The sequence below is a fragment of a genome, unplaced genomic scaffold (assembly GCF_019419815.1).
Source record: "Pyrus x bretschneideri cultivar Hongxiangsu unplaced genomic scaffold, Pyrus_bretschneideri_v1 Contig6, whole genome shotgun sequence".
Taxonomy (NCBI): domain Eukaryota; kingdom Viridiplantae; phylum Streptophyta; class Magnoliopsida; order Rosales; family Rosaceae; genus Pyrus; species Pyrus x bretschneideri.
The window spans coordinates 7,161,823-7,180,970 of record NW_025999798.1 but is presented as its reverse complement, the minus strand read 5'-3'; the positions used below and the strand labels follow the sequence as shown (position 1 = coordinate 7,180,970).

The following is a 19,148-nucleotide window of genomic DNA, read 5'->3' as shown; positions in this document are numbered from 1 at the left end:
AGCCTCTCTATCGTGTCATCTCAAATCGGGCCGGCCATAGGGTCATAAAGCCCAGGATAATCTTTTTTTTGACAAAATCCATTTTCAATGAAGGTATGAGTGAAAAACCTTGGGACCCACCGGATCAAAATCCAGTCATATGATTAGCGAGCTGGACATCCTTAGCCAACCAGCCAACTTGTTCAGTTGGGCCCAGCTGCTTTTTAATTTTTTTTTCTTAGACGAAGTTTAAAAAAATAAATTAAAATTTCTAATTTTGTCCTATAAATACTTAAGACATTTCTACACTGTTTCTCACATCATTTTCACCCTTCTATATTATCTTACTTTATTTTATTTTAATTCTTCGTATTCTATTGATCTCAAACACTCTTTTCATACACACCCTTCTTTTATCTCTTCTAATAATCTTTCCTGTAATTTTTTAAATAATTTTCAAATGGCACTCAAAATATGTCGGAAACCTGATTTTAATATGTTAGCTTAATTCAATTAACTAATAAAATTAAAGAACAAACTTAAAATAATGAATTATTGAGGAGACTAAAAAATAGCTCTCTTCGAATAATTTGTAACAGAACAATAATCTAAATATGGGCTAAACATAATACGTTTGGTTGGAGATGAACTCACTTTCACATGATTTACAAGCATCATGAATCGATCGCAGAACTACCTCTCATAAGTTTAATGTCTCCAAACCAAACAAGAAAAGGGTAGCAAATCACATATCGGTTTATGACGTCAAAATCAAATTTTGCGCGTTAACATAAAGAAAAAAGGACCGCTTTTCTCTATGGAGCCGCAGCCGCCTAATAGTAAATCTAAATTAAAGGCCAAGAACCACCCCTTTCCCCCAAAAACCAGATTTGCCTCTCTGCCCTAATTCAAGTTCCCTCACCGATACCCGACCCGAAGAAGGTAAGCCTCCTCTCAAATTTCTGGGGTTTTTTTATTTTCTCTATGCTATTGTTTAAATAATTGCTCTAATCTCTGCCTCTGCAACTGATTTCTAGTAGATCGGTAGGGAAAGAATGCCTTTTTAATTGTTTTGGGTTCTTGGATGTGTGAATTTAGGTAAATTTTGGGTCTTTTGGTACAAGTATTGCTGTAATTTCGATGTTGCTTGAACTTATCGGCCTTAATAGTTTGAGGGGGGAAAAGGGTTTAGATTGCAGTTTTTCTGACTCAAAATTGTTTGAACAGCCTTACCCAAATGTAAAAGATATTAACAAAAACACTACTACAATCAAATATTCACTCACACTTTGCATCTGCACATATCTCAGCTTACATAGCTGGTTGCAGGCTAAAGATCTCCAACTCAGCAATTGAGACACCTGGGCTAACTAAGTGATGCCACTCGACATCCTAACAAAAACTAGGTTAGATTGATAGTCTTGTTGAAGAAAATGCTTAGTTGTAGGTTACATTGTGAATAAAACCGATGACGCTGAGGAACGAATAAGTAAGTTGAAGAAATTGAGCCAAGAAATTTTTTCATGTACTAGGTCTTGTTTTTGTTGTTGTTTTGTTTATACAAAGGTATTGATGCTCAAATATTTAATGTTCGAATATGTTTTTTTTTTCCAGTTAAATTTGTGATCTGATGATTCTTGTAGATTTATCAGCCCTTCTTTTTACAGGGAGGTCTTGTGTAACTTTTGTATGCTTATTGCTGATAGATTACCAGCTTGTAAGTTTTAGTTCTATTTTGGTAGATTTTATGTATGTGAGAGAAATCTTTCTTATGTTTCGTTTTGATTGATTGGGGAGTTTGAAACTTCTTCCAGCCATACAAAGTTGGTCATTTTGGTCGGTTTTAATACTTCAACCTGTACGTTTCACATGTTTTTTAAAGCTAGTTGATTTAAATGTTTTTGCTTTTGGCTTTTTTTCCCTTTTCGTTCTTGATTTTTACTGAAAAATGGGAGTTTTTTACTTTATTGACCGGAACATGGCGATATTCAATGAATGTGATTGACCTAATTACCATTTAAATGCAGGGTCTGAGAGCATTTGGAGATTGTGGCAGTGATTGCCTTGGAACTTCAGGCCTTTGGCATTCAATTGCTTGTATTCTGATTTGAACATTGTGATTTAGAACATGTCGAGTAAGAAAGAAGAGAAAGCTCAAGCTGCGGCTGAAAGGATCAAGGCAGCAGCCTTGAGTGCTGCAAAAGGTCTTAGTCGAGCTCAGGCTGAAAGGGCAGCTGCTGCAGCTGCTCGGAATGTTAATGCTTATGGGCAGAAGGAAGAAGGACCCAGCAGATGGCAGGAGAAAAGGGAAGCCAAGAGACAGATGTATTTGATGAGTACTGAAAAAGCTGTGAGATTGGGTGAACGGAAAGACCTAAAGTCAAATGTATCTACCGTTGGTGGTGCAGCTTCACAATGCCAGAAGTGTTACCAACCCGGGCATTGGACATATGAATGCAAGAATGAACGTGTTTACATCTCGAGACCGTCTAGGACCCAGCAACTCAAAAATCCTAAACTGAAGATGAAGGTTGAAATATCATATGATTTGGACAATCCAGAAATTAAGGAAGAGAAGGAAGAAAAGCAGTCACAGAAAAGCAAGAGAAAGCATCGCTCAGCCTCTGATTCTGGAAGTGATAGCGAGGCATCAGTTTTCGAGACTGATAGTGGTGCGTCATCAGTTACAGGATCTGAATATTCTTCGGAGGAGAGTAGCTCAGATTACAGCTCATCTACTGACTCAGAGGAGGAGAGGAGGCACCGAAGGAAGAAGAAGCAAAAGATGGCAAGGCGTAGAAGAAGGCACAGCTCATCATCTGAATCAACTGATTCTGAGTCAGCTTCCGAATCTGATTCTGATGATAGGAGGAGCCGGAAGAAGAGCACGAGGCACAGCAGAAAGCATTAAACGAGGTGGTCGAGCGTAGTGGAGAGCGGTCGTGTATTTGGTTCAACATGTGTAATGTTAAATTAGGTTGTGATTTTAAGGCTTCCTAGACGAAGGATTTCTTTGTTTTCGCTCTTGAATTGTTCTTCAAAAAAGTTGGTCATACAGTGGAAGCCAACTGATGCATATTTAGTATCTTTCCGAGAGTGAGTTGATTGTAACTGGCTATTGGCTTATGCCCAAATGAGTTTGTTTCATATCGGTTGATAATCCTTTCTGAGAGGACCATGATTCTTGATGGCTTTTCATCGAGCAAATTCTTAGCTGTTCACGGTTGTATAGCTGTTTGTGTTTATTTCTCGCATCACGTGGTGTGAGAGACACATAAAGAGATACAATTGGTTACTAACAGATTGGATTAACAGTTCTTTCCATTCTTGATTGATAAGCTTTGAAAGGCTTAGTTCTTGATGATTGGAATGCAGATCGAGAGGGAAATGATAGTTCAGAATTTTTTGTGATAAAACAAGCACTAACGTGATGTTTTAGAAAGAAAACGATAATTTGACACATCAAATTACTCTAATATTATACATGAGGATAGAAACTTGAACTTGGATTCTGTTTATGGGCACAGTGCTCTGGTTAATTTGCCGAATTACCTAGAGGTTTTAGAATCGAATCTCCTACTCGTGTAAATATATCATCTCTATCAACAAAATAAATAAATAAATAGATAAAAACAATAAAAATGTTGGGCCTTTGGGCCTTCATTTGCAGGTGCTAAAGGCCTTATTGCTTAGGCCTCTAAGTTTGCAGTTTACCGAAAATACCCTTAAACATTCTTGAGAATAAGGGTCAAGACCGAAGCAGAGGAGTTATAACATCTGGTATTAAGAAGAAGAAGAAGAAATAGCAGAAAACCCGCCTTTCGCCAAAAGCAAAAAATCAAACTCTCCGAACCCTAAACACTCAGAGCTTCTCCACAATGAGTACCATGAAATTTTGCCGCGAATGGTCTGCAAATCCCACCACACTGTATTTTAACTTTTCATTTTTTTTTTTTTTTGAATTTTTTCTTCTGAAATTTTCAATTGGGTTTTCAGTAACAACATTCTGTACCCGAAGGAGGATAAGGAGCAGAAGACGCTCCTCTACGCCTGCCGCAACTGCGATCACCAGGTCAGCTCACACTCTTCATCTCGCTTCCCCTTGATTTTATTTTCTTTAGCAATTATTTTGCATGATTTGTTTCATTTTAGTCCTGCGGTAAGTGGTTTGCCCTAATGCCTCGTAATCTCATTTGGTTAATTAGGTTTAAGATAATTAATTTCCATAACCCGAGGTTAATCTGGCCTTTACTGAAGCTTGGTACAAGGATGGAATTTTTTTCTTGGTTTCTTTTGAGTGAATTGCATCAAAATTTTCTGTCTTTTTACAAATGTAGACCATTCTGATACCCACATTTTGGAATTCAGTTAGGGTTCTCAATTTCTTTCCTTTTTGCTATTACTTTCTTCTTTAAAGGTTTTTGCTAGATCCCGAAATGTTCATGCCCGGAAAGTGAAACAAAAATCTGATAATTCATACTCAGTCTCTGTTTGTTCTTATGAACTTATTCTCTTAACTTATAAATTCCGTTACCACTTAATTCTCAGGGTTGATAGGGACTGTGTTATGTACTTAATAGATTTTATGTTATTCTTTGTTTGCAGGAGATTGCTGAGACCAACTGTGTCTACAGAAACGAGATACACCACGCTGTTGGTGAGCGCACTCAGATATTGCAGGATGTAGCTGCAGATCCTACTCTTCCAAGAACTAAAGCCGTGCGCTGTGCTGAGTGCAAGCATGGAGAAGCTGTTTTCTTTCAGGTTATATGCCCAATCCTCTATCTGTTGTGGTGAATTTTATTGGTAGTTGCCTTTCAAACTTTTGGTGTTCAAGAGCACAATGCTAATTATTTTAATGTCACATAAATATTCCAAGTCGTCACTTGTTTGGATGAAATTTCAACTGCTAATCTCTTTATCATTAGACAATTGGATTCATGTCGCTAGGGCCGGTTTTGCTATTAGTATAGTTTAAGATAACTCTAGAAAGGCATCAGGGTTAAAGATTTTTTCTGGTGTTTGTAAACTTCTAGCTCTTCATGTATCATTGCTTCTTGCTTTTCGCTTCAGATTTCAGTTGACTATTTAACCAAGTATCTATTAAAATTAGTGACCATGATTATGGATTCTCCTAGGAGACGCTTAACTTGTATTCAGCCCGAGTTCTTGTGTTATTTATTCTAGAGAGATTGGTAGGCCACTTTGTATTGAAACATCGTTCTGTTTTGAGCAAATATCCACCATTGTATTGTTGGGAAGTCGGATTCTTTTCGTCTCTGGGGGGTATATGTTCACTACCATGCATACAGTGATACCATGTTGAACAGTCAGATTGAAGTCATGTGCAATAAACTTGCACCTGATAGCTGTTTGTTTACTCTATATGATGGAGATTTGTAACTGCTGCTAATGCTTTAAGTTATATGTGCAGGCAACTGCTAGAGGAGAGGAGGGTATGACATTGTTCTTCGTCTGCTGCAACCCCAGCTGCGGCCATAGGTGGAGAGACTAAGATTCACGCCCACCTCTTTATCCGCTCAGTTTTCGTTCTACCGGAAACAGCTGTTGTTCCCAAAAAATGTGACTGTAGGATGGAGATTAGTTCGAAAGACTTGTGTTGAAAACACTGCCGCATTTGTTTAGACTATCCTTTGACATCCAATTTGGCGTGGATTCAAAAATTACTTTTGTTTCTGCCACAATACTTTGCTTCCATGCAATTTTGAATCACAATGGGTAACAGGCAAGGCCATTTTTTAGGAGAAATCCTGGGCCGGGAATGGTGAAACCCGCCGTGGATACAAGTATTGAAAGGGAAGTGATTTTCGCACTCCCATCTTTAAATAAATCAAAGTATATTGCAAGAAAACAAAGAGCGACCGAAAAAATAGGGTGTGAAAATCACAAGCTTTTTTTTTTTCCTTTCGTTATTAGTGATTAAATAAAAACGAATGTCTTTACAAGAATGTATCCAGTAAAAAAATTTACACAAGCAGATCTCAACTTCCCTCGTAAACAGAATACCCCAAAGGATTTCACCCATCTCCAAAATTGAAGCAATGGTACAATGGTAAAATCCTCGAGGATATAATGGTAAAATACCTAAAAAATAAAACTAAAACGCAGGAAGAAAGAATAGAAGGGGTTAAAAAACTGAAGTAAAAATCAAGATGGGCTGCGTCAACCTCATTAGTGACTCAACTTCTTTACAAATCAATGGGAGCTACAAGGATGATATTGTCTGTGTGAACCAGTCTGATAGGCATTTCAATTTCCCTAAAAGCTCTTTATCTGACGCGCGTTTGACCGCGTTGCTCTCGAGATAGGTTTCAGCATTTGCCAGCATGACCTTAAAGTCATGCTTCAGCGCTTCCAGGCTTCGATAGTAGTCGTTCTCTAACCTAGACTGGATCACATCAAGAGATATCGGAACCACACACCTGAGAGCATTCCGTAAGACAAGACTACATGTCAACACCCAGATAGCATTTGAGAAAAACAAGTTCCATCACAAATAGTTTGACGGACAGAGCATGCACGACATGGAAATCCAATGATACATTCGAGGAACGCTATAAGAATAATGAAGACATACCAGTTTGTAAACTTTGGCTTCTGTTGAAGTTGCACCAGTTTGTCAACCCCAAAAGGATCCTGAATTATGCACAACAATATTGAGAAAAATCCTTGTGAGTCTTCAAAGAGTTTGCTAGATGGGACCATTGGCCAAATTTTGTTTTTGAGTTATTAAAAGTAAAAGGTATTTTCTCCTTAATACCTGACGACTTCCAGCTGATCGCTCTAGTTTGGCAAAGGCCGAATGCAGCTTCGTTTTGCTTTTATCATCAATGCGAGGCGGCTCCCATTGAGTATTTTCATCAAAAAGCTCCCAAGGACTATGTAGTTGTGCATCACTAGGATCACTCTTGTACTGAACAGTGTACATCTCCCAAGGACTGTCTGGGAACTCTGATGATTTAAACTGTTTAGACTTAACCCTGCCATGCCACCACTTACCGTCATCCTCGCCCTCATTTTTCCACCAGACTTTGCAATGATCCCTACACGACCAATTTCTCTCCATGGAAGAGTCAAAGCGAGTTCTTTCAACAATGAAGTCTGGGAAACCAGTAACTTCCGGCAGAGTCATCTTAAAAGATTTACCATACACATCAGAAGAAGGATCTACAAATTGAATCGTCAATTTACAGCAGCTATCCCCAGACCCTGCACGTGAAGAATACTCTAGGTCTTGGACATTGCAAAATTCGACAGCCCTTATTCTCCCCTTTATAAACCTCCATGGTGGGTTTTCTCTCAATCCACCCAGATCGAAATACTCCTGATGCCCCTGGTAAGAAAGGAAAAAGAAAAGGAGGTTACCAAAGTAAATGATACTATCGACATTCATATTACAAAACCAAAACAAGAAAACCCTTATGGAAGAAATAAAAAAGGCAGCAGAAAGATATAGAGAAACCTGTCTCAGATAAACAACTTTGTCCCCTAACTGGGGGATATATCTTGAGCTCTCCTCATGTGCTGACAACATTAACCATGATACTTTCTTTCCTGACTGATGCGGCTTCCTTTTATCCATTGGACTCATGTCAAGATAACTGCTTCTCCTGTTTCTAGTAGACCTCAAACCAACTTTCGTCCTTGAACTTGATCCCCGTTCTTCATTCCCAAGTTGAAACTTATCCATGGAACTTATCCAGTTCAATGTATAACCTGGCTCATGTCCTTCCGCTAACTTAGGATCATGATCTGGACTACTTGGATCACATGCAGATGCCTTCAACCCCATGGACCGTGTCTTGCATCCTCCATCAGTTGTGTCATCCTGAATGTCTCCAGCAATGATATTGTGGTTGCTTGTATTTGAAGTATATGAACAGCCTTCTCCATTGACACCACTATCACCTTCTAAGTTACTTCTACCCCTATGTGGTTTCACCCTTCTATAAACAGCACTGAACATTTTGTTTTTTTGTAAACTGGATTCGACAGATTCATGTGTGCTAGCAATAACATTCTTATCAGATTGATTGTCTGATTCTCGTGAACCATCATATCTATGATCTGGAATAAATTTATGGGTTCCATCATCCTCTGGCACAACTGGACCCTGTTCCATCGTCCTACCATTTTCCATGTTCTCTACCACAGAGTCAATTTCCTGTTTGCAAGGACTAGGATCCCTTGAAATCCTCCTCGACCTTAATTTCGTTGAGACAGGTAAGAGCTTCTCATTTTGTTCAAAAGAGAAACCAGTCCCGTCCTTATCAAGGCAAAAGGAAGTGCTTGCATCCCAAGGAGCCATGTGAACAGATTTAGGCAATTGATCGTGATCCTTGCATTCACTAAAATCTGAATGCTCTTTAACATTGACTTCACCATTAAGGCCATCGGAGGTACTAGCCCTAGTGGTTTTCTCATTCCCTATAGCCACTGTGTCCATCTTATCCCTGAACCTTTGGCTTTCTGAATGAGGAGAATCATTTTCAGGTTTTGTGTAGTCTTTTTCATTGTGACCAACAACTGCACTGGCTCTGGCAAGTGCATCCAATGACATGAATTCTCCTGATCTCTGGCGCTTTGTTGTTCGTGCTCTGGACCCTCCCCAACTAATTCTCCCTTTGAAATTTAAATGATTTTTTACTCTCTGTGACTGCCCACTCACTGCTGTTTCAAATTTGCTGCATTTTTCGTCACCTGGGGAGGACATTGGATCCTGAGGACTAGTGTTATTCTCATTTGCTTCTTGAGGTACTCTATATGATTGGTCAACCAAATCACCCTCATTACTACGATTATTTACTGTGCTTTCTCTAGACACAAGCTTATTTGACTCCCGTCTTGGTAATTTAAGCACCAATCTCCTCCTGCTCCCAGTATTTACTGGAAACTCTTCAAAAGGTTTAACCATGTCTTCAGACTCATCGATTAAAACCTCTTTTCCTTTCGAATGCTTGCCTTGCTGATTTTGTTTATCAGATTCATCACTCTCAATGTTGGAATCTTGAAATGGGGATTCACTTCCTGACATATCATCTTCCGATCCATCTTCATCTTCTCCATCTGCAGATCTTCCAGTAATCTTAGAAAATAGACTAAGAGCATTACGTGCAGCAGCTCTTTGAGGTCTCAATGATGAGGAACATTTCTTTCTTGAAGCTTTTCGTCCATGTCTTGATTTCCTTGCTCTGTTACTTCTGGATGAATTGGCAGCACACTCATCCAAATTCCTTCTTTTGACACACCTACCAGAGGAAGTCACGACTTCGTTCTGAGGAAACAGAAAACAGAAAACAGAAACACTCAGGCAGGTCCTAACCAAATTCTGAAGTATAATTTGTTACTGAAAGAGAACTTACGTCAGCCTTTTGTTTTTTCCTTTTTGATCTTCGAAGTCCATCCATTTCAGCATCCTCATCCTCACTTTCTTCACTGCACTCTGGATCGATGGAGGGATTTGAACTTAAACTTCCTTGCTCCCCTCCAGTAGAATAATCTTCAGTAATATGGTACTCTGAATCTGTATCATCACTACGTATTTCATTTTCTGGTTCCCAATCCATTGCATCTAAAAATTCTGGTAGAGGCTCAGTCAAGATATCCAAGTCTGCCAAAGGCAACATTTGGTAATCCGGATCTAGACTGAAGTCAGGCCCAACAGCAAGTCTTAGAGAGGAAGGACGCCACTCGGCACCCAGAGCTCCTAACCGCCGCTTCTGGTATGCACTCTGGTAGGGTTCTTCATACGGTATCATGCCTATGGTTCCACCATAAACCAGTGCTTGAGAAAATAAATTTCCAGAAGACAATAATTCCATACAGGAAAAGGAGTAGAGTGAAACCTGAGTCACAAAGTAGATCTTGCATATTCCGCCGGTATGCTGGAAGCTGAGTTTCCTGAATCAAACGTGAATATTTCAATCTAAGTGGCCACATCATGTAACAATTATAATACACATCCAACATAAGAGCATTGAAAATATATTCAGAATTAAGTTATGGTAGGTCGATTACAAACAATAGTGCAAATGGCCAACTAACCTGGTCAAGAACATTTCCAAAACTATCGTGAATGAGTGGGCGATAATCACCAAGAAAAAACTGTCAAGTGTATGCACAATTAAGTACAACTTGAAAAAAGTGTAAAAATAAAATCCAACCAAACTAAAGGCATATATTTGGATTTTGCTAGAAAAATTGAAGGGAAAAAGCAAACCTGATCATATTGTGCATCATCTTGGGACTCCCCTTGGCCACTGTCCAATATATACAATTGGCCGACATCATCAGAGAGAATAATTGATGTCCCATCCCTATATTACAAAGAAAAAACCCTTTGTAACTGCCAGAAAGCAGTTCAGAAAGCAAAGTATATTTCACAAATAGTAGCCAAAAAGAAAAGAGAGAAATGGGGTGCGGGGATACCAACAGATAACATCTGCCACGCAAAAGAGAAGCAAAAATAACTAATCATGGAAAGCTAGGGTTAAAGCTACATAGAATCATGGAAAGCTGGGGCATAAAGTACCATATAAATAGCCAATTTCAACACCAATGGAACAGGGTTTCATACAGTTATAATTAGATAAAGAATAAAGAAAATTTAACGACAATACGACAGGTATAGCAAAAAAGCTTTCAAAATGGAGAGTTCCTATTAGTCACTTACGGTGAGAACTTTCCGTCTACCAATTTGTAGTGGGAAGTTTCAAACGTCCGGATAGGTATGCCTTCCCATATCTGAAATCACAAGTCAACAAAGCATTCAAAACCATAGAACATAAAAATAATTGGAAGAAAAATAAGGAAACTGGAAACTCACATCCCAGACAATTGTTTTTCCATCATAGCCAGCACTCATTGCTATCCTGGGGTTGAAAGGATGAACATCCAGCACATATGTCTATCAATAACAGAAGTGAATACTGTCAGAGATTTAAGTTTCACTTGTTCGTGAAAGGTTGCAATACCTAGACTTCTGAAGCAATACGATAGACAATAAATCAATAAAAGGAAATGGAACGTGATAGCTAGAAGACTAGACCACTAAATCAGGATATTGGGAAAACATAAACAGCAAAAGCAATTTGTAGGTAGACTAGCACATGATATATGACTGATCAAAAGGGCCCCATTTTCTGTACAGCACTAAGACATTGTAGATAAGGCAGCAATAGATAAAGAAGGACGACTATGGCAACCAATTGAAAAGATCAAGCATAGCAATGACCTAACCAACATCTGACTGTCTACACACCAAAGAAAGTTTCCACAACAATGCAGTGTCATGTTCTTCTAATATGGAGGCACACGCTACTTAACTCAGTCTCTTCACCATACTTCTCTTTGCAAGATCAAATGATAAAATTCTCGAAAGGAGAATTAAGGGGAAAAAAGGATAATCAATAACGAAAAGATTGAGCCACATACAGATTCAGTATGACCTGTCAGTGAATGCACCAAGCTACCATCAGAAGCATTCCACACACATATTCTGCAATCTGCATTAAAAGAAGAATTTTGAAATGTTAAATTACAGAATTTAAGGCCTTAGTCCATGAAAGGTTGCAAGACCTAGGTTTCTTTACTCTATGCAAAGGCATTGACAATTACTACGATGCATAGAAATGATATTCTAATACATAAACTGTACATGAGAAACAACCAACAAATTACCCATGATAGCAGCAAGGACAAATCGATTGTCAAGACTCCAGGTAATCATATTAACACCACGAGGAGTTGGAAGAATCCTCTGGCGAGGGCCTCCTCGTGGAGGCTGAGAAGGCATTGGCGGAGGTGGGACTTTCAAATGATATGCCCGTGTCCAACGACCAGCTTTTCCCTGGAGTATGAAATTAGCTATACATATTTTTTTTTTCCTATTTAAAGCGAAAAATTCAAAAGATGGTGGATACAACGGTTTCATTAGAAAAGCTTATTGAGAAAAAGGGCAGGCTAGAAGGGAAGTTATAAGTTATCTTTGCTAAAACTTACATGTGATCTTCGTGATCTGGGAATCCAGATAATTGCACTCCCATCACGAGAACAAGTGACTATATTGTCATAATTGAACCTGGAAAATAAAGTAGATCATGTACTACTGGTAGTGAACCTAATCCCAAATGGAAAAGTGTAGAATAGACAGATATAAGTGCACAGAGAGGAGAAAAATATGAACATATCAGAGAAAAATTAACATAACAATCATAAGGAGAGAAGAGAAACAAACCATGAATTTTTAAATTTGGGAGTGTTCTCTTCCTTTGAGGTGTCAGCTGCCATAAATCTAGATACTCCAGCGCAACCACTGCAGTGTATGAAGCAACATAAATCAGCATGCAAAGATTGATACATATGTTGCCAGCAAAATTTCAGCACAAACTAACCTAAATTGTACATAATTGACATCATTCTCATGGCCAGATAACACATCAATCTCATGATTTGGTTGGTCCGACTCATCCGAGCCTGGCTTAGAAGCAGTCCACACCTACAACCAGCAAGCTCTTAGTAGAAATATATAAATGAATTTTTTTTTCCCTCATTTGTATTTGAACTGAAAACTATTTAAGATACAATTCATGAGTTTATTCATTACTCATTAGGGGCAGAAAATTTTCATTTCACTGAAGCAAAAGTAAGTGAAGATAGTGTCAAAACCAAAGGCTGCAGAAATAATAACAAGGAACATGAAGGTTTTATATACCCTTGCAAGAGTGTCCGAGCTACCGGTGACAAAGACTGTTCCATTAGCATTGAATGCACAACAGAAGATATGATGGTCCTGTGTGACAATGCTTGAAGATGGACCACTGTTTCTCCCTGCAGTCAAACAATTATACGACCACACTAAGTTCTCTTTCACCAGTCAGTAAGTTCATTGAACTTAGCTGCACTAGAGAAACAACTGACCAACTACAGCATCTGAAGGTCTTGGAATGTATATCCTTGGACTCACTTGAGAACTCCTGGCATCCCATATCCTACAAGTTCCATCATCAGATGAACTGCAAATGACAAAAGAACAGCACAAGGTTAATTAATAAGGAGAACAACTTAAGAATATATAATAACAATGGTTCCCACCAAAAACAGAAGAGTAAACTACTTACAGCTAATTAGACACACCACATGAATTCATTTAAATAGAGTGAGAGAATTGGCCTTACGATAGAAGGTGGTACATAGAGCCTGGCCTGGGATTAAATGTAATGGCAGTAACAGCTGCAGTATGTCCTCGCAATACTGAAATTGGCAGTCCGTCTGGCAAGCGCCACTAGTAAACATGAAAAGTTAAAGCAAGTTAACATTGAGTTCCCAGCATAGGTCAAAGCTAAAATGTAAAATGCAAAAATAGACACATTATCCTTATATATTGGCAACAGATGAATCTTACTACTCGAATCATATGGTCATTTGAGGAGGATGCCACCAAAGCATTATTGGAACTCACAGCCAGATCCGTGATATCTCCCTTAATCATAAAATGAGTATAAATAGATAAAATGAGTATAAATTGAGGGACAACAATGGAAAACTATATCTTTGAGGGGCCAATAACAAATTACTTCATGTCCACGGCAGCTGGCTAAGCAAAATGCAGTTTCCATTAACCAGATCTTCACTAGGCGATCGTCTGAACCAGTAATAACATACCTGCCTGAGCAATCAAATGTTGCTGCATCATTCATGTCCAAATAAAACCACCATGAGAAATATACCACATTTTAAAGGTGTGAAACTGCAAACTTGGTAGAGTGAAACAGCAGACAAAAGCTTACAATAATTCTCTCTTTTTTTTAATATATTATTTCCGTCTCCTTTTCATATATCAATTCTCTTAATCCTAGATCAACTATGGCAGAAACTAGATACTAAAATTACATAAGCAGAAAAACAAGAGAGAGAAAGAAGTATAAAAACAATCCTACGCTTCCATGCGAACTGAAGTAACTCGGTTCTTTGCTAATAGTAGTAAGAATTTGTAAAATGAACTTCCACGTCTACCTAACAGTAGTAAACTCTGAGAATGAGAAAACATACCACAGTAGACAGAGTTTCGATGGCCCCTTATCCTCTTGGTAAATTGCATCTTCTCAAACATGGTTGAGGGCTTTGCAATGGCATAAGATGCAGCACGAATAGACGGTGCACGGTGATGTCGGGTGAAACCTCCCCCAATTTCTCTCAACCTTAGCCCTTGAACCTGATGAGCTTTCATGTGAGGCCAACGCATGTGAGCAGGAGGGGGCTTCATTTCATTGTGTACTTGATCCCTTTCATCTGAAAAAGGAGAAGGTATTCCTTTTTAGATGTACTGAAGAAACACATATTTTCGAACAGGAAAGGAAATTGAGGATGATCACCAGTAAAACAAATGTAAATGTTGCAGAAAGAACTTCCAAAAAGAGAGGGAAACGTTTTCAAACCCCCAACAGATGATTGAACATGATAACAGTATGAAAACTTGAAATGAAGTTTAAGATATACACAGACACACTCACACACCAAGTTATATATGTATGTGTGTATACAGTACGCACACACACACAAGAAACAAATTTGGAATAAGGAAAACATTGGTCAATAACGACAAAACCATAACTTCAAAAATTAAAGGTATCACAAGCATATGAATTAAGCATTTAAAGCTTAATAAATGTCACCTACAGGTCAGAAGCGAAAATGAACCACGTCCCAAGAGAGTAGGTACATCAGCTGCATTTGGAGCATTTCCACCACTCGTACCTCTTGATGGTGGGGCTGCACTTGAAATCAATTGCTTCAAAAGCTTTACCAAATGGTCATTTTCAATGTGAGGATACCTATACGATGAGGAAAGGGAATCAAAAGGATATTATAGAAAATAACAAATATAATACAATCATACTTATTTCCTTCAAGGACTACGCTTACTGGCGTGAAAAAGTTTGGAACAGAACTATCAGAAGAAGCAGCAGCATACACACTTGAGATGAATGAATAATGTAAGAGTCGCCCATACATGTATGCCCTACATGGGTTTTAGAAAGAGGATCCCCAGAAAGACTAAGATCTACAAAATGTCCATTTGAATTGAGATGAATGAATAATGTAAGAGTCGCCCATATATGTATGCCCTACATGGGTTTTAGAAAGAGGATCCCCAGAAAGACTAAGATCTACAAAATGTCCATTTGAATTGAGATGAATGAATAATGTCAGAGTCGCCCATATAGAAAACAGCATACATACTTGAACAGTGCCAACCAGAATCCAGATCATACCCACTGTTTATTCTCAGAAAAAGAAAAGACGAAGAAAAGCAATAAAGAATAAATGCTTCTATGTAATTAACTCAAAAACAAGTAGAAAACAACTCATGAAAGGAAACAAAATTGTTTTATGAGTTATATCTAAGTTACCATTTTTTTAGTTAGAACAGCATGATAAAAAAATAGCTATTGTTTTTCATTTTATGATCTAAGTCTGTCTAAGTAATTAATTAATGCCACACAATATTGAGTATCACAAGACGCAGCGAAATCTAATGAAGGTTACCTAATAACTGCCTGTTATAAAGGTCGACTTATTAAAAAAAAAAAAAAAAAAAAAAAAAAAAGCGCAAATTACATACCTGTGCACCAGCATATTGTAATTTAAAGGAAATGACTTCCCATCATCATTTTCATCCTCGCTGTGCATGCCCTTCCTTGAATACCTAGCATGATATCTTCTAGGTAAAAGTTGATGTTCAAGAAGTTCGTTCCACAACTGTCCACAAGTTCTATGGCATGGGCCAGCTGACAGAAAATGCATGATAAGAAAATATACTTCTCTGAGGTCAATATCCGCATCAGGCTCCTTAGCATGAGTTATATAAGTTGTCTCTAGATCCTCAGGTTGATTCTTGTCATGCACCTTACTGAGAAAGCTCAAAGGTTTCATACCAACAGAAGGTGCATCACGAGAAGGAAATTTTTGAAGATCCATAGCTCCCGTAAAACCTACAAGTAAAAGTAAGTGAAGGTAAGTGAAGATTAAGGCACAGCGGTAACTTGACAATGAAAATTAGAAAAACATGCTCTTTACAGAAACAGTGCCAGACACCACAAACATGGACTCCTCTGCATCCATAAGTTGGAAACCAGATTGGACGGTGGGAATCCAAAATAAACTAAGATTAGCTCATCAACAAACACAATCTAGGTAAGCAAACACTTGTTTAAGTCTCAAACTCCAAAACCCTAAACTAAACCATAGGGTAAAATGCAAACCGAGTCCCGACCTTTTTAACACTCACACCAACACCATATGAGCAACACTAAAAATCAGATAACATTCAAGATAATCGGAATACCTATTGGAAACTCCTAAATTGAACCTAATTGAAACAATCAACTCAAATTACCTCATTGGGAAAACAATACCACCAGTTCAATGAGTCATACAATTGATTTAACCAAATGGGCAATCCAAAGAAACCCAAAACACCATTACCACACTCATGAAAACCCTTCACATTCCACAATCAACAATGCACTCCTTTGTAACAACCATTAGAACCCTAAAAATTCAATTCCCTTGCACTACAATACAATTCAATACAAACACACAGACAAACAAAGCAAAACACAATTTGCACAAAACCCAATAACACAAAGCCCTTGTCTAAATTCCCCGAGCAAGAAAAAATATATACATCAAAGTGCAGAAAATAATTAAATTCCAAAAAGAAAGTATATTTGTGTGAGTACCTTCAAGACGGCATCTTTCAGTAGATTATAGTGGCCTTTGCTTCCAGAATTTAGAATCCAGAGGTGGAAAAACCAGAAATTTAGAACCGGAAATAATAAAAAAATCAATTCAATTTCTTCCTTTGAATTAAAAGGAAGAAAGGGGAAGATTGGGAATGTCAGAGAGTGTGTTACACGCGCCAAAAGAGGGGCTCTTTAAGATTCTTGGAGGGAGCTCTGGGGCTTTTACTTGCTTGGATTTTCTACTCTCTGTGAGAGAGGTGGAGGAAGCCGAAATAATAAGGAAGCTACAACAGGCTCCAAACGCAGCGTTTTGGACCTTCATGCCCACTCTACTTCTCCCGTACAGATACTTGTCAAGCTAAAAACAATTTTGCATGCGTAAATATGGTGCGATGTGTAACGGCGTCGTATGGTCTCTCTGTGTTTATCGTACTTTCACAGCTCAAATTTAATTCAAAAGTTTTGGTTAGGGCATCATCAGCGCTATTACAACGTCTAGTTTTCTGCGGTTGTCCATTGGGCTTTGTTTAGTGGAATAATTTTTTAGCATTGTTATTCACATTCTAATTTTTATTTTTCATACATTTCTTAATTTTTCGACATTTAGATCAAACGAATCGAAAAATATTAATGGTAAAAAATTAACAAGAATATATCAGAGGTAAAAATAAGTGTGAATAGTACCATCATTTTCTTAATATCTTTCACAAGTATGTTGTCTTTGTAAGAACTAACAAATCTATAAGGAAATCAAATCAACTTAGACTTTTTTCAATCGGTAATACTATTTTGAATGTGCAAACTTGGCACACTATCTATATCTAATATAATTGGACCATTATGCGACTCATTTGTATTGTGTCTATTTTTATTAACAAATGTATTGATTTTTTGTGTCTAAATAACACTATTATTTTTCATTATGCATTACAATGCTTGAGAGGTTTATTGAAAGCATAAAATTATTAGGAGGAAAATCTGTTTTGGAATTAAATTATAGAGACGGAGAGTAGAGTACCAAGAAATTTATACAGCATGGATGGCCTCAAAAGTTGTGAAAATTCTTCGATACGCATCAAGTTTGCACATCTAACTAGCATATTGAAACAAGGACCGTTAGATTATTGTTAAATCAACCGATATAACGGTTTTTCTTCAATTGTGTAACTTAAATATGCAATTTAATATGTATGTCTTTCAAAATTTGAGCTCAAAAAACGTAGAATATGCCAGAACGGTTGCTCAAGAGAGAAATTATTTCGTTTGGGCAAAAGATGGAAGTGAACCCGAGCCCATATCAAGCCTAAAGGACCAAACTTTGCTTCTGTGACCCCGAGCCCACCATTAAAGACCAATCACCAATCCCTATACCAAGTAGACAGTCTACATATACAAAGTCGCAATGAATTTTAGGCTAACTTGCCAAGGACTTTGAAAATATGATTAAATGAAATATTTTTTAAGGAAAAATAATGAAAATAATTTGAAAACTTTGAGTTTTAACAATAAAGATAAAATAAAGGATAAAATGAATAGTATCATGATTGACTTTTTAGTGTAAAAATATGATTTTTCATTAAAGTATAAAATACTGGGAACTTTTCGTTAAAATTCCTTATTTTTTAATGACACTTTGAAAGTTTTTTGTCTAGTTATTTTTCAGTGCAATTGTAGTGAATTTTAATATAATTTCGTTGATTGAGTGGGGATTTACATGTAAAGAAATGTACTTGGCACAGGCATTAGAGATAAAGCAAACAAAATACTAGACAAAGGCTCGATCATCGGCGTTATTCTTTCAAGCCACCTACTTTTACCCCGGTCAGAGCAAATTGAAGAGAATTAAGATTCGACATAGCTCAAATCCACCCAGTTATAAAAAGATAAAAACATTCATTGTTTGAGACCAAATACCTTTTTTTTTTCTTTTTTTTTTTTTCGGGAAGCTTGCAAAATAGTACTCCAGTTGAGTATAATGCATCACGTCCCCTTAAGAATGATATGCAATTAGCGAATCTCATGTTATTTCGCAAGCAAACAACCAACTGTTTCTTAAGTGAGACATCACGTGTTAATAAATAATTATCAATTCTCTCTCTCACCAAGATGGGGTGTGAGACTTACCTCTGCAAATGATGAATTTTATAGGATGCCCTCTATACGTAGATGAATGCAAAATGTTCTAACTTCAAAGTTGGGATTATAATTGCAAGATGGTTGATGGCTGAATGTCATTGATATTTTTGTTGACGTGGCTCAATCATAACTAAAATTAATATTTTGGCTAGAAATCAAGTTGTCAAATTTGTTCAACTAATACGAGAGGACGTGGTGCTTTCCAATGCATAACCCATAATCGAACTTTGGAGCTTGACTGCAAAGGTAAATGCTCTTAACTACATG

At 37.6% G+C, this 19,148-nt stretch overlaps 3 protein-coding genes across 5 annotated transcripts; 2 read left to right on the top strand and 1 right to left on the bottom strand.

Annotated features, from left to right (window-relative positions):
* The first annotated feature begins 764 nt into the window (after positions 1-764).
* LOC103959318 (zinc finger CCHC domain-containing protein 10) lies at positions 765-3,151 on the top strand. 3 transcript variants are annotated; one of them, XM_048572315.1, is made up of 3 exons: positions 795-921; positions 1,290-1,385; positions 2,007-3,151. In XM_048572315.1, exon 3 carries the CDS (start codon positions 2,108-2,110, stop codon positions 2,888-2,890), a length of 783 nt encoding a protein of 260 aa, XP_048428272.1. In that variant the 5' UTR covers positions 795-921; positions 1,290-1,385; positions 2,007-2,107; the 3' UTR covers positions 2,891-3,151. The 3 variants fall into 3 exon arrangements, with proteins under 3 accessions (XP_009369944.2, XP_048428272.1, XP_048428274.1); XM_009371669.3 differs by lacking the exon at positions 1,290-1,385 and having other exon boundaries at positions 765-921; XM_048572317.1 differs by lacking the exons at positions 795-921; positions 1,290-1,385 and adding an exon at positions 1,413-1,696.
* Positions 3,152-3,738: 587 nt separating this feature from the next.
* LOC103959317 (DNA-directed RNA polymerases II, IV and V subunit 9A) lies at positions 3,739-5,684 on the top strand. The gene is made up of 4 exons (XM_009371668.3): positions 3,739-3,886; positions 3,976-4,051; positions 4,585-4,743; positions 5,414-5,684. Exons 1-4 carry the CDS (start codon positions 3,858-3,860, stop codon positions 5,492-5,494), a joined length of 345 nt encoding a protein of 114 aa, XP_009369943.1. The 5' UTR covers positions 3,739-3,857; the 3' UTR covers positions 5,495-5,684.
* On the bottom strand, positions 5,411-17,009 carry LOC103959316 (bromodomain and WD repeat-containing protein 1). Its single transcript, XM_048571494.1, has 24 exons — positions 16,743-17,009; positions 15,623-15,992; positions 14,677-14,831; positions 14,050-14,289; positions 13,575-13,684; positions 13,403-13,480; positions 13,176-13,282; positions 12,919-13,013; positions 12,713-12,828; positions 12,393-12,496; positions 12,236-12,313; positions 12,001-12,079; positions 11,680-11,848; positions 11,434-11,504; positions 10,826-10,906; positions 10,673-10,743; positions 10,220-10,316; positions 10,045-10,104; positions 9,846-9,900; positions 9,363-9,760; positions 7,463-9,274; positions 6,761-7,333; positions 6,578-6,636; positions 5,411-6,422 (listed from the first exon to the last, which is right to left on the bottom strand). Exons 2-24 carry the CDS (start codon positions 15,976-15,978, stop codon positions 6,206-6,208), a joined length of 5,181 nt encoding a protein of 1,726 aa, XP_048427451.1. The 5' UTR covers positions 15,979-15,992; positions 16,743-17,009; the 3' UTR covers positions 5,411-6,205.
* Between the last annotated feature and the right edge of the window lie 2,139 nt (positions 17,010-19,148).

What these genes read in the sequence shown, in the direction of transcription:
- LOC103959317 (XM_009371668.3), top strand. Translation starts at nt 3,858, where the DNA reads ATGAGTACCATGAAATTTTGCCGCGAATG. An exon ending in ATGAAATTTTGCCGCGAATG is followed by an intron (nt 3,887 to 3,975) that starts GTCTGCAAATCC and finishes TTGGGTTTTCAG; the next exon opens with TAACAACATTCTGTACCCGA. An exon ending in GAGAAGCTGTTTTCTTTCAG is followed by an intron (nt 4,744 to 5,413) that starts GTTATATGCCCA and finishes TTATATGTGCAG; the next exon opens with GCAACTGCTAGAGGAGAGGA.
- LOC103959316 (XM_048571494.1), bottom strand. Translation starts at nt 15,978, where the DNA reads ATGGATCTTCAAAAATTTCCTTCTCGTGATGCACCTTCTGTTGGTATG. An exon ending in AGATCTACTTTGTGACTCAG is followed by an intron (nt 9,761 to 9,845) that starts GTTTCACTCTAC and finishes GTGGAACCATAG; the next exon opens with GCATGATACCGTATGAAGAA. An exon ending in AAGCCAAAGTTTACAAACTG is followed by an intron (nt 6,423 to 6,577) that starts GTATGTCTTCAT and finishes GAATGCTCTCAG; the next exon opens with GTGTGTGGTTCCGATATCTC.
- LOC103959318 (XM_009371669.3), top strand. Translation starts at nt 2,108, where the DNA reads ATGTCGAGTAAGAAAGAAGAGAAAGCTCAAGCTGCGGCTGAAAGGATC.